This window comes from Boleophthalmus pectinirostris, unplaced genomic scaffold (genome assembly GCF_026225935.1).
Source record: "Boleophthalmus pectinirostris isolate CB_2022bp ecotype Guang Dong unplaced genomic scaffold, ASM2622593v1 HiC_scaffold_22, whole genome shotgun sequence".
NCBI classification, from domain to species: domain Eukaryota; kingdom Metazoa; phylum Chordata; class Actinopteri; order Gobiiformes; family Gobiidae; genus Boleophthalmus; species Boleophthalmus pectinirostris.
This window is the reverse complement of record NW_026571190.1, coordinates 39,732,921-39,747,039: the sequence shown is the minus strand read 5'-3', so window position 1 is coordinate 39,747,039 and position 14,119 is coordinate 39,732,921. Positions and strand designations below refer to the sequence as shown.

The window sequence follows — 14,119 nt, the reverse complement described above, 5'->3', positions numbered from 1 at the left end:
AAAGTCAGAGGTTCGAAGACGATTAGAGACCGTCATAGTTCTGACCAAACGATGCCAACTAGTGATTCGGCTGCGTTTGGTTGATTTAGGCGAAGTCCTTCACTCAAACTGAAAACACTAATAGGGGAAGTTGTGTTTTTAAACTCCACACATCTTCACTAGAATCATTTGGATGATTTCAGACCTGGAATTGCCAATCTTTATTGAACTAAAGGTAAACAGAACAGAGTATTTTGAGCTTTAGAGATGTAGATAAACTAATAATAAAGGATTACTTAACCCTTCCAGACAGTAACAGTATCGTAGATTATATAAATGCACATAACTTTCCAACCATAAAAACGTACTTACTTTTTTTTTTCCTTAAATCGCTGACTGTTTCGGCTTTTCGAGCAGATTTCCGGCATTATCCTACATCACATGCAGGTTTCTAAATTATTTCTAGACAGGTCACGTCAACAGTAATTCCGAACACGCACGGTTGTAAACAAGCGTGATTTCTAGAGTAAGGAGGCGGGAGGAGATGTTTCTACTGATGATACTGTCCTCCTCTCTCTCCTGCAGGGAGCAAACTCTGACCATGGCCGAGCTCTACCCGCTTTCATTGAACGGTGTGATAAAAACCACCTGGACCTAAATGTAGCCAAAACCAAAGAAATGGTTGTAGACTTCCGGAAAAAAGTCCACAGCCCAATAGCCAGTTCCATCCATGGAGAAGCAGTAGAAATGGTCGACTCTTATAAATACTTGGGAACTGTGTTTGATTCGTCTTTAAGGTTCGATAAGAACACTGAGCACATCGTCAAACGAGGACAGCAGCGGCTTCACTTGATGCGGAAGCTCAGCTCTTTTAATGTATCGTCTAATATTTTCAATAATTTTTATCATTCTTTTATTGAAAGTTTGCTGACCTTTTCTTTTATCTGTTGGTTTTATGGATGATCTGTGAAAGACAAGAACGGTCTGAACCAGATTGTAAAAGTTTGCAGCAAAATCAGTGGTGTTCAGACGGAGGATTTGGCCTCTGTGTGGAGACATCGGGTGTTACAAAAGACTAAGGCCAAACTGAGCCTAACCATGTGCTGCGCTCACAGTTCATGAAAATACCCTCTGGGAGGCGCTATGTCACCCCACAGCAAAAGACTAACCGCTACGCCAAATCTTTTATTCCTTCTGCCATAAGGATTTTAAACGGAAAGTGAATTTGTTGCTGTGTCCATGATGCACTGTGGTTCGAACGTCTAGTGTCTGTCTTTCTTTTTCTTTATTATTTATATTTATATATTGTGCATGACCAGAGATGTGTGAACTGAATTGCCCTTTGGGATTAATAAAGTTGTTGATTGATTGATTGATACTGAGGGAGCGGTGGAGGAGGAAGGTGGTGTCACACATGCACAACATTTGAAAAAGGACTGACGCTGTATTTCTTTTCCCTTAAAAAATCCTCTATACAACCTTTAAATCTCACAAGAGTCGTGTCTGCGTAATACAGGACCTTTAAAGTCCTTTCATCTGACAACAATCACACAGCGGGAAACTTCTGTGAACAATTAATTTCACTTTCATTCACTTATTCTGACAGGGAAGACTTTGAACGTCGTGCCGTTTTTTGTTTCACGTGGATAAGCGCCGTAATGACAGAGATATGAACCATAAACCGGGTCAAACATCTGCATCGTGACAGTTAAAATGTAAATTCTAAACTCCACGGCGCACGGACGAGCTGAGAGGGAGACTTTAAGATCCTCGACGCGTTAAAGGCCACTTCTGAAAATGTGAATGGTTTTTACAGAAGAAGCACCTGCCCTTTAACGCGCACTGCAGCAGACGGACCGTGCGCTGAGACGGAGGCTTTCACGGACAGCAGGGGGCGCCACACAGAGGAACAATGTGAAGTGACATACAAAACAAGACGAGGGACTGGGCTGGGATTTGCCTGACAAGTCCAGACTGATATCTCTCTGTATTTTTACATTTTAAGTGATGTAAGTCTGGTCCAGGTTTGTCAAAAGTATCGAAAATCCGACACTAAAACTAATATCGAAATTAGATCCTCATTTGAGCTGGTATCAGTACTAAAAAAAAAAATCACATAACTGGATAAGGGCCCAGTCCAAGCAGAAGTAAACAACAAGGCCAAAAATTCAAGTTAATGCATCTGATATAAAAATGTATTGAACAGATACATATGTACTCTAGTTTATGAAACTGTTGACCTTTTTTCTGTACCATTTTTGGTTCTAAAGTTCCATACGTTTTAAACAGACCATGTATGAAACATGGAACAAAAATTATTTCCCAAATTTCAAAGACCCAAAAATCATGTAAATAAATGGATGTATTTCATCATATCTTGTGTTATTCCATCTTTGAACTGTTGATGAAGGGACAGGATTTTTTTTTTTTAAATGTATTTAAAATAATAAAAATTTGCTTGGAAGGACTGACATATTTTATAGAAATAGTTTCCTTTCATTTTGAAGTAATATTAAAGTATTCAGAAGAAAAAAAACAACAAATGATGTAAAATCCTGCACCTTCTACTTGTTTGCACAATTTTCCCTCCGTTACTTTTCCCTCCGTTACCATGAACTTTCTTAATAAAAAATCTCATGAGTCAAAAAGTAAGAGGTTTTTCAACCTAATCTTGTACCATATGGTAGAAAACTATATGAAGCAAATATTCAAACCAGTTTGTTAAGGATATGTAAGTGAGAACCAAGAGTTATCACTGTTTGGATTTATTGTCCAAAAAGTGCTGCATATTTCATTCCCTCCGTTACCGACATGAGTTTTTTAAATTTTTTGTCAACAACTTGAAAGAATATCACAGGTTTAACTTGACCCTGTTGGAGTGTAACTCTTTCCTACATTCTGATACTTTACTTATTTCAATAGTTCCTCTAGTTTCTGAATAAGAGACATTTGAATGTCAAAAATCTGCCCCTGTTTCCCTCCGTTACCACTTGACCGGACCCATAAAACTGGACCTTTCCTGAACCATTTTATCTCCAGTTTAATCAAAACGAGTGTAAGATCACATGGTATAATAAAAAATTACAAAAATACAATATGTAAAGTTCCACAGTGTGACATTAAACAGCTCTACTTCACATTTATTCAATTACAGGTGGTTTTATAGTGCGCAAAACTACCTAGAAAAGCATTAATTCTGACTGTGAGTGGGGTCACCTCTCCACAGATCTGACCTGTAACTTGGTCTCCATGAAGATAGAAAGGTTTCGTGCCATACTGTAAAACTTTCCAAACAAAGCGATAACATTTCCATGGGCAAAGGAGCCAGGCTGTTGCCACCCAGTGCCTCCGCTTAATTTCATTTCTCTCCAGCGACTAGATCAGGAATCAAAATACACTAGACGGTTTACAAGAACCTCAGAAGTTGTAGACCGCGCACCGACCAATCAGTGAAGAGCTGTGAAGCCATGACGTCAAACTCGTCATGTCTGTCTGTGTCCCTTTTGTGGAACAGCACAACAGTAAACAAAGCGTCGAGATGGATGTAGACGAAGACAGACATTCTGTGTTGGCGACGATTCCCGAGATCGAGGATTTAAAGCCGGAACAAAGAGAATGTTTGGTGAATTTTATCAAGAGAAAAGACGTTATTGTCCTTCTTCCTACGGGATTTGGAGCATTACAAACGTCATGACCAAACAGCAGCGATCGGTTAAAAAAAAAAAGTACCCGCCTACAGTCAAGCGAATGAATCCTAACGCTGCGAGATCAGACGGTTTCCACAAAGTGAAACCGAGTGATGAATCAGGCTAATTTGGCGGACCCCACCCCCCCAAAAAATTTCACAATGCAGGTATTGTATGTGTTCTTGTTTGTTGATTTTTCCATCTAATTTATCTAATTTCAAAAGTCTATTTAATATCATGTAGATTAAATATTGTAAGATTACAATAAATTATGCTTTATCCTGCTCCTTTTTTGAACACTGAATGTTTTGAACAACTTTGTTTTGAGTTTGATTTGTCTCCAGCTCAGGTTAAACAAGTGAAGAGTTAATAACGTTATGATGTCACAAGGTTTCCTTCCATTTTGAAACTCGTAGTACCACAGACAGATTTGGGTTGTTCTGCTGACGTCCCGTTGGTCAACACTGTGGAGGTACGACTTTATTAAAACACAGATGCTCTCGGTTATTCTGGGTTGGATCCTTCGGTCTGCACCACGGAGCTGGAGACAGAGGAAGCCCCGCGGAGTCAGGGGAAATTAAAGTACACATCTCTGTACTGGAACTACAAGATTGTACCAGATTTTCATTTAATAAAGTAAGATTCTTTGCCCCAGTGCAGATATGTTGTAAAAGCAGCTCTTACCCGGAATTTATACCAGGAACTTCAGCGACACGTAAAGTATTTTTAAAAGCATCGAGTTACACCAGAAGCTACAGAGCTGCTCCTGCAATACTAGACTCTGTAGACTCTCACCAAACTGTTTTATATTGATACACATTAATAGTTGATTGGATAAATTATGTTTTAAATCACAAAATATAAGTTGGCAACAAGAGAGACGATGTTTGTGGCCTTGTCTTTGGTGCCGTATTATTTAGACACTCACCATTTCACTTTGTTCGTCTGCTCCTTGTGCATTTTCCTTCAGAAGTTTTTCTTGTAAAGTTGCTGTTTCACGTCGTAAAGTGTTTTATATTTGTCCTCCGTGACTGTAAACTTTCCGTAGTCCATCCAAGCCCCGGGGTTTCAAAACGACCGCCTGTGGATCCTCCAGGTGTTACATTTTTATTTTTTTATTTACAATACAGTTGGGAAGGTGACTTTTAAAATGTAATCCCCTACAGATTACAGATTACACATCCCAAAATATAGTTTGTAACGGAATCCATTAAATTACTTCAAGTGAGTAATGTAAAAATCTGAATACTTTGGATTACTTGTTTGTCATGCTTTTTAAAATTACATGAATGTACCAACACATTCAGAAATTTCATGTTTGTTCTCTTCAAATTGGCTGAGGCCAAGTCTCCATGAACAGACTTTTGTTTGCTGTAGAGTAGAAAAGACGAGGAAATCTTAACATGAGATGTTTTGTCTGATAAAAGACAATAAAAAGGCCAGTCTTTCCTCAACCAGATAAAAAATATTATTAATAGAGAAATGATTTTTATATGAGATCACTGCTGCCTTAAATTATATCCCACCTACTGTTAGGTTTCATATTGTTTAGTCCTGGTTTTAGACCTGGTTTAGACCTGGTTTAGATCTGTTTAGATCTAGTTTAGACCTGCTTTTAGTCCTGTTTTAGTCCTGTTTTATTCCTCGTTTAGTCCTGGTTTTAGACCTGGTTTTAGTCCTGGTTTTAGACCTGGTTTAGACCTGGTTTAGACCTGGTTTTAGACCTGGTTTGATCTAGTTTAAACCTGGTTTAGTTTCCAGAAATGAGTGGAATTACCGAAAAAAAGAAAAAGAAAAAAAAGGTATATAGCCCAAAATGTGAAAACAGGAAAATACCACCATGTAATCCATTTATTTCAACAAAGTAACTGTAATCCAATTACCACTCACTGAAACAGTAACTGTAACTGAATACAGTTACTCATAATTTGTACTCTGATTACAAAACTGTGGTACATGTAATCTGTTACTCCCCAACACTGCATATATTTACAATAATACACTATAAACACATAAATCAGACACTGAAGTTCATAACACAGATGAAAAAAAACAATGGAAACCTATAATAAAATAACAAAGAAACAAAATGATAGATACATAAGCAACTTAGTTTGGGCAGTTTTTATTTTCACACCAATCAATGGAAAAGGCAATAACGCGAGGAACCGTATAGGACGTATGGGATCATTTCCAGGCTTATGGATGCGCTCCGGCCTGTGCATAAATGAACGTTCAGACCTCCCGGTGTTCAGCTGTTGCACAGATTCAATTCTTCGAGGCTCTGTGTTTGCAGCTGCTCTTGCAGGAGCCGAGGCTGTAGCCGACCAGAGACGATTTTCATTTTTATGTGTGATGAAAACGCTGTTCTGCGTTTCACCAAAGGTTTTACTTCACATGTTTTCTCAGTCCTGACTATGTTTTTAAAAAGACAATAGATTATGTTACAACATGTTTACTCAAATATTCATCTAAATTACTTTTTTTTTCTGTGATAAATGAAAATACTGTTTTTATATTTGACATGTTTTCTCAATACTGACTAGAGGTGTGCAAACCTATTAATATATCGTATCGTTTAATGTGATGCTACAGTATCGATATCGTGGGCTGCTGTATCGATATATCATCAAGAGTATTTTTTGGTTTATTTTCCTAAATTATTTTGTTAAAGCTACAGTTTTGTTGCTTGTTCAAAGGAAGGAAACTTGTTTATGTTTATGTGACACATTTGACATTTTCACTGTTTTGATGATTCAAATGTTTGTGTTTCATATGAACTTTGCACAAGACGTGGTTTAACAAAGACTTTTAGAATCACAGACTTTATTTTATTGAACCTTATCGAATTGAAATTTGAAACATATATCAAATCAAAAGTGCAGAATATCGAGATATGTATCGTATCGTATCGGCAGCTTCTTAATGATACCAGCCCTAATACTGACAATGTTTTTAAAAAGCCCAACAATGGATTACAGACGTTTATTCAAAGATGAAATGTTTTCTGTGACAAAATGTTGGCCGTTTTTTGTTTTCTTGAAGACAGCGGGTTTTCGAAAGACTGATTCATTAGCCGGTTTCACTTCGTGGAAACCGTATGTCCTCGCAGTGTTAGACTTTGTTCGCTTGACAGTAGATTGGTACTTTTTATCATTTAACCAATCGCTGCTATTTGGTCGTGACGTATGTAATGTGCCACTGACGGGGTTAACTGGTATATTAAGCTTTTCACCAGGCACGGTGACTGAGTGGCTAGCACTCATTCCTCACAGCAAGAAGGTTCTGGGTTCGAGCACCAGGTCGCCCGGGCCTTTCTGTGTGGAGTTTGCATGTTTCTCCCCGTGTCTGGATGAGTTTCCTCTGGTTGCTCCGGTTTCCCCCATCAACCCAAAACATGTTACAAGTCTCCAAGAACAGCTGATAGTCAAGGTCAGTTAAAAACAATCAATCAATGAATCTGCCCAGAAACTACAGGTGGAAATTAACACTGATGCTACAACCTGATGTACAACAGGTAAAAAGGTTCATGTAAAAGTTGTGCGCTATCCCTGTCTCAAATAAATAAAGTAGGAAGAAGAACAATAACGTCTTTACCCTTGATAAAATTCACTAAAGATTCATGTGCTGGTTTCACTTCATAGAAACCGTCTGACCTCGCAGTGTTAGAGTTCGTTCGCTCGACAGTAGGCGGGTACTTTTTTATTTAACCAATCGCTGCTGTTTGGTCGTGACGTACGTAATGCGTCAAATCCCGTAGGAAGAAGGACAATAACATCTTTCCTCTTGATAAAATTCACCAAACATTCTCTTTGTTCTGGTTTTAAATCCTCGATCTCGGGAATCATTGACAACACAGAATGTCTGTCTCTTCGCTGATTGGCTGGTCCCCGAACTTGCACTGCCGGGGTTTTTGCGACCTGTCTAGTGTATTCTGATTCCTGATCTAGTCGCTGGAGAGAAATGAAATTGAACGGAGGCACCAGGTGGCGCCGGCCTGGCTAGGTTTTTCGAACGTGATTGGGCAGAAATCACAAAACCAAATCTGGCAACACTGGGTGAGACTATAAATGTCCATCACCAGATTATTAAAATGCAGAAGTGGAACCAGAGTGTCCAGTTTTACCCTTTTGTCCTTGAAACAGATTCCATTTTTGGGAAACAAAAATAACCAAAAGCTTTTCCCCCATCCCCATCTCTGTTCCAACGTGAACAGTTTTTAGATCTTGTATTAAGAGTTCATGAATATCAAAGTTCAACAAACAAGTGAGATATTCAGACAGTGCGTCAAGTCCCTTAAAAACGTTTTATACAGAGCTGTTCTCTTGTGACAGACAGCGGCCAACCTGCTTTTTCATGTGAGATGAGAGTGACGGGTTTTAAATTCATGGCCTGTTACGAAACGAGGAGCTGAGTGAAAGAGTCTATTCAGATGTGATGTTGAGGCTGAAGTCTGCATGTACTTTATATTTCCATAATAAAGAACAGATGGAGAGGCTGTTTGAACTATTTCTTTTCTGTAAATCAATGAGATACAAGATTTGTTTCTATAATAATATGATAATTTAGATTTTAAAGCGTTACAAAATTCTGAGATGTGTATTTAAAAGGACACGTTTTCATCAAGCCAAAAGGTATTTATAGGTGGAGACTTTTTCAATGAATGTGCCATTTAGTGCTGGGGTCACCAACCTTTATGAAACCGAGAGCTGCTTCATTTGCACTGAGTCATACGAAGGGATAAAAGTTTGATACTCTCTTCTGAAATAACAAATGTGCTCAGTTTGTCTTTAATTCTACATAATTAATGGATTTTTCAGAGTAATTATCAACAATGACAGCAAAGTGGGAAACAGACATCAATATTCAGCACTTTAGCTTTATTAATCTCAGTAATTGTTAATTTTTTAAGTACAGAGTGAGCAATTATCATCACTGCTTCTGTGTGTTTTCATGCGCATCAGTATCCCGCTATTAAACCAGGAAAAATACAAACAACCATGAGCTCCTTCTAACCAGAGTTACTTAAACATGCAAATTAAACATGCATGGATGACGTCTAAAAGCTTTTGCAGAACACTTTTTTAATGAAGTATGGAGCTGTTAGATGTAAACAATAAGTCTCTACAGGAGCAGGTGGAGGTGTCTGGGGAGGTGGAGGTCTAGATAGCCGGTTTGATCATTTTTCATATAAAGAGATCTGCGAGTGTGAGTTTGTTTTGAGTTAATGAATCAAGTCCACACCTGCTGCACAGAACTGGTACGACCTGTTTTTTTGGATTTCCTCAGTGTCATAACATTATGAGACGACAGAAGAGCTGCACCGCGCCGCGTTGGACCAAAGCACGACTGAAACTGAGGATTCTGCTCTGACTCTGGTGAGTGCAGAGGGATTTACAGACTTAAGAACTGATCTTGCCCCCCGATCTTAGCGCTAGTGCAAGTGTGGGGCGTGGAGCTTTAAACATGGGGGCCCGATCTTGCCCCCAGTCTTGGCATTTAGCACAAGGGTGGGGTGTGGATTTCTAAACAGGTGTGTGCCGTGTCTGGATATCGGGTGGAGAGGAGCAGACTGAGGGCAGGTGTGGCGCGTTCAGTGAACTGCCAGAATCATAAACATAAATATTAAATGAGTCCGCTGAAAAACAACATGTAACATGATAAAAACTTCTTTTATTTGGAAATATATTAGGATGATAAATGTTTAACATTCATGACATGTTTGTGTGCTGTGCGGGAGTCGTCCAGATGCCCTCCTCCCGCAGCAGAGCACAGCCCCTCACCTGCTCCCTGTATCAGCTCTGATCTAGAGTTTGGTTTGATCTGGATCTGTACAAAAGCTGCTCAATCACATGAGGCCGTTTACAGCGATGTCCTAAAGTGGGTTTTCTTAACTTGTCTGTGGTCCTAATGCTGCGATGTTGATTAAAACTGCACATAGGTTTAGGGAATGTGCAATAATTAATAGAATACAAGAATGCAAGGACTTGCCTGTTAAGAATAATTTAAAGGTCCTGTTGGTGCATCACTCGTGGTCAGACTTGGTCTCATATATGTTTTGTTCTATGGTGTTTGTTTATGTGCTGCTTTGTGTTGTGTTGTCCTGTTTTTTGATAAAGCATGTTACACCCTGTCCCAAGACAAATTTCTCACCATGGGAGACAATAAAAGGATTATCTTATCTTATTTCCTCACATTCTCGTGGCCGGACTCTGACAGGGATCAGTGTTTGCATTCACTGACACCTCGAGGCTCTGACAGCTCAGCAGACGCACGTATCATATCTGTGCGCAAAGCAGTAACATCAGAAACATTTATATGATAATAAACGTATTCCATAATCTGCGAGACTTCCACCTGTGTGGGACCAAATGCACTGGACCCAAGAGATGAGAATGTGAGCGATCAGCGGTAGCAGCAGTGGACACTTGTACCTCAGGTGAGTCCGTGGGAGTGGACTGCAGGACAGACGGGAGCAGGAGCGAGAAAGCAGTGAGTCTGCTGTGGGATGGGGAGAGCATTAGACTTACTCTTAGAGCTTACAGAGGTGCACGTGCACACAGAGTGTTCGTAACACAAACTCAGTCAGTTCTGTCATGGCCCACACAAAATTCTATATTCCTGGTGGCTCTGCTGGTGTGGACTTGCATCGCGGGGTTCTGAAGCTGTTTTATTGTCACATATATATAATTTTTACCCACACTCCACTTGCTGCCTGTAATGAGGCAAAGCTTGCAGAAATTACCCACACTGGTGGTGATTTTAAACACCACAGCAGTCACAGATTGACAGATTGGTTCAGATGCCGTCACCATATTTGTACTTGTACAGTCCCACCCCCACCTGGACACGCCCAAGTCTTAGCGCCAGCACTCATGCTATGTTTGGGGGCAAGATTGGGCCCTAAGTCTCTACAGGAGCAGGTGGAGGTGTCTGGGGAGGTGGAGGTCTGGTTGTTTGGTTTGATCATCTTTCATATAAAGAGATCTGTCATATGAGTTTGTTTTGAGTTAATGAATAACGTCCACACCTGCAGCACAGAACTGGTACGACCTTTGGCTTTCCTCATTGTCATAACTTCACACGACAGAAGAGCTGCACCACACGTCGCACTGGACCAAAGCACGAGTAAACAAGTCAGGTGAGGGATTTACAGACAAACTGTTTTTTAGAATGAACATCATTATGATATAAGGTGGTGATTCTGGCACTTTGTACAATAAATCATTTGGAATATGGATCATTCTTTTAAACCTTTAACTGATAAAGTCTGTCCAATATTCCACTTTGCAAACGATGTCACAACCTTAGACAAACAAACCACCCAATGACGCTTATTCTACATCAAAAGTCCTCCTGTCCTCCTCTGAGCTGCAGTTGGACAGTGATGGTGTCTGGTCTCTGAGCCTGTTCTCTTCTGTCCTCAGGTGAGACATGGATTCTTCTGAGGACACGTTCCTGTGCTCCATCTGTCTGGACATGTTCTCTGAGCCAGTGTCCACTCCCTGTGGACACAACTTCTGCCAACGCTGCATCTCTCAGACCTGGGACACTGATGGGCCCTGCACATGTCCTCTGTGTAAAGAGATGTTCCACAGCAGACCACAGCTCAGGGTCAACACGCTCCTGAAGGAGCTGGTCTCAGAGTCCAAACTGGAGAAGAAGAGGAAGAGATCTGCAGAGGTGCAGTGTGACTTCTGCTCTGACCCCAAACTGAAGGCCTCCAAGTCCTGCCTGGTGTGTCTGTCCTCCTTCTGTGAGAAGCACCTCCAGCCTCATCTCACAGTCTCTGGGCTGAAAGGACACCAGCTGATGGAGCCTGTGGAAGACCTGGAGGACAGGATGTGTCCCACACACCGGCGCCCCCTGGAGCTCTTCTGTGGCACTGACCAGAGCTGCGTCTGTGCCGTGTGTGTCCTAGAGCACAAGAACCATGAGTTAGTGTCTCTGGAGGAGGCGTGTGAGCGCAGGAGGTCCTCTCTGCTGCAGACTCAGGCTCAGAGCCAGCACATGGTGGAGCAGAGGAGGCAGAAGATCCAGGAGATCCAGAGGCTCCTGGAGCTGAGTGAGACAGAGACAGACAGAGAGAGGGCTGCGGGGCTGCAGGTCTTCACTGCTCTCATGCAGTCTGTTCAGAGGCGTCTGGACCTCTTCTTAGAGGAGCTCCAGGAGAAGGAGAGCAGAAACCACAGACGAGCCCAGGATCTGCTGCAGCGGCTCGAGCAGGAGATCTGTGATCTGGAGAAGAGCAGCGCTGAATGTCTCTCACGCTCTCATGACCCCCTTCAGTTTCTACAGCGCTGCCCTAATATCATGCCCCCTGCTGGGCTGAAGGAGTGGAGCAGTGTGAGATTTGAAGCAGAGACGTGTGAGGGCAGTGCAGCCCGCGCTCTGTCTGAGCTCCACAAGAGTCTCTCTGAGGAGTTTAAAGTTCAGTTCGAGGTGGAGCTCGGGAGAGTGCAGCAGAGTGCGGTGGAGGTGACTCTGGACCGGGACACGGCTCACTCTGGTCTCATTCTGTCTGAAGATCTCAAACAGGTTCATTGTGGAGATGTGAAGAAGAACCTTCCACACTCTCCTCTGAGGTTTAATTCTTGCGTTAGTGTTTTGGGGAAACAGAGTTTCTCTTCAGGCAGGTTTTACTTTGAGGTTCAGGTCAAAGGGAAAACTGCGTGGGATTTAGGAGTGGCCCAAGAGTCCATCAACAGGAAGGGAAAGATCCATGCAAGTCCCAAACATGGACAGTGGATCATCTGTTTAAGAAACAAAGATCAGTACAGCGCTTGTACAGGCCCCTCTGTCCGTCTGTCTCCTCAGAGAGCTCCTCAGAAGGTGGGCGTGTTTGTGAACTATGGACAGGGTCTGGTCTCCTTTTATGACTCAGAATCTGCAGATCTTCTCTACTCCTTCACTGACTGCTGCTTCAGGGAGAAGCTGTTACCGTATTTTTCTCCTTCTCTCAATTATGGAGGCACAAACTCAGCTCCTCTGATCATCAGAAAAGTTCAAACTGACTAGATACATTTGCTTTTTGAGATACTGGTTTGTTAACGTTTGTATAAGTTGTTAAAGCTTGCAATATTGTTTTTTAATGGACCCAGCCCTGCTCACCTGTTCTGTGGAGCAGATTCTCCCTCTCACTGTCGACACTCTGCACATCTTAGTCCATCTTAGTCCTTTGGGATCCATCAATCTCAACGTGCACCAGGATCCATCCATTTCGGTGTGCACGGTCCAGCTGTATGCGTGCTCACTAATTTCATGCTATCTTCAATGCACTGGCCCATTGTTTCCCAAAGACTGGGTCGCAACCCTCAGGCAGGTCACAAGAGATTTTTTTGGGGGGTCGCCCTGCATGTCAGTCTGCAATCTACAGTTCTGACACTGATCTGCTGCTGCGTTCTCCTCCTGCAGAACAAAACAAAACACTTTGAATTAAAAATGTTGAAATGTTAAGACACGTTTTGTATAATTTCTAATCTTTTTGTGATTATCTTATTGACTATTTTGTTCCAATATTGCTGGTTCAATTGAACGTTGAAAAGAAAAAGAAATGGGCCAAAACAGCAACTTATGGATCCTTTTATTGCTGCTTCAATGACTGTTTTTCATTGTTTAAAACTTGAGTAATCCTAATTGTTCAGATAAATATCCAATAAAATATCCTTATTAATGTTCAATAATGCTCAAATGCATCGTTGTTTTGTGATTTACGAATAATGTTGAAAAATTGACTTGGGTCGCTAAGGTTTGTGACTTTTAAAATATGGGTCCCCAGAAAGAAAAAAAACTTTGGGAAACATTGAATTAGCCTCCACAAGACGCCGTTGAAAGGAGCAGGTGGAGGTGTCTGGGGAGGTGGAGGTCTGGTTGTTTGGTTTGATCATCTTTCATATAAAGAGATCTGTCATATGAGTTTGTTTTGAGTTAATGAATAACGTCCACACCTGCAGCACAGAACTGGTACGACCTTTGGCTTTCCTCATTGTCATAACTTCACACGACAGAAGAGCTGCACCACACGTCGCACTGGACCAAAGCACGAGTAAACAAGTCAGGTGAGGGATTTACAGACAAACTGTTTTTTAGAATGAACATCATTATGATATAAGGTGGTGATTCTGGCACTTTATATACATAAAAAATCATTTGGAATATGGATCATTCTTTTAAACCTTTAACTGATAAAGTCTGTCCAATATTCCACTTTGCAAACGATGTCACAACCTTAGACAAACAAACCACCCAATGACACTTATTCTACATCAAAAGTCCTCCTGTCCTCCTCTGAGCTGCAGTTGGACAGTGATGGTGATTTACAAATAATGTTGAAAAATTGACTTGGGTCGCGATGGTTTGTGACTTTTAAAATATGGGTCGCCAGAAAAAAAAAAAAAAAAACTTTGGGAAACATTGAATTATCCTCCACAAGACGCCGTTGAAAGGAGCAGGTG

At 41.2% G+C, this 14,119-nt stretch overlaps 1 protein-coding gene across 2 annotated transcripts; it reads left to right on the top strand.

Annotated features, from left to right (window-relative positions):
- The first annotated feature begins 3,446 nt into the window (after positions 1 to 3,446).
- On the top strand, positions 3,447 to 12,947 carry LOC110162542 (E3 ubiquitin-protein ligase TRIM21-like). 2 transcript variants are annotated; one of them, XM_055158183.1, is made up of 2 exons: positions 3,447 to 3,473; positions 11,115 to 12,947. In XM_055158183.1, the coding sequence occupies exons 1-2, from the start codon at positions 3,447 to 3,449 to the stop codon at positions 12,681 to 12,683; spliced, it is 1,596 nt and encodes a 531-aa protein (XP_055014158.1). In that variant the 3' UTR covers positions 12,684 to 12,947. The 2 variants fall into 2 exon arrangements, with proteins under 2 accessions (XP_055014158.1, XP_020783094.2); XM_020927435.2 differs by lacking the exon at positions 3,447 to 3,473 and adding an exon at positions 8,994 to 9,043 and having other exon boundaries at positions 11,093 to 12,946.
- Positions 12,948 to 14,119: the final 1,172 nt, after the last annotated feature.